Below are 262 nucleotides of genomic sequence, written 5' to 3' on the forward strand. Positions count from 1 at the left end.
AAAATTCCATATATTTACCTGTTCCTTTAACTTTTCGTAATCTTGCTTGAACTCCTCATCCTCCCACTTCGTCTCAATGTAGTCTTTTAGATTCTGACGCACATAAGGAAAGAGAGTCTCCTGCAAGAGAAACAAGCCGCGTTCATAAGCGCCGTCGCCGGCGCAAAACGTTCACCGGGAAAAATCATGCGCGTGTCCCGTTGTATTTCCCGACGGCGTTCCGTGGCGTCTCGGCGCGTCGCGTCAATATATATATATAAAC

The 262-nt window shown here is 46.9% G+C and overlaps 1 protein-coding gene across 1 annotated transcript in view; it reads right to left on the reverse strand.

Moving 5' to 3' along the window:
- Nucleotides 1–262, reverse strand: part of LOC108692050 (enolase-phosphatase E1) — a 5303-nt gene that overhangs the window by 4144 nt on the left and 897 nt on the right. The window contains exon 2 of the mRNA XM_018200155.1: nucleotides 19–120. Coding sequence (XP_018055644.1) covers nucleotides 19–120 — 102 coding nt within the window. The remainder of the gene's footprint in view (nucleotides 1–18; nucleotides 121–262) is intronic.

Source organism: Atta colombica, unplaced genomic scaffold, assembly GCF_001594045.1.
Source record: "Atta colombica isolate Treedump-2 unplaced genomic scaffold, Acol1.0 scaffold58, whole genome shotgun sequence".
NCBI lineage: Eukaryota > Metazoa > Arthropoda > Insecta > Hymenoptera > Formicidae > Atta > Atta colombica.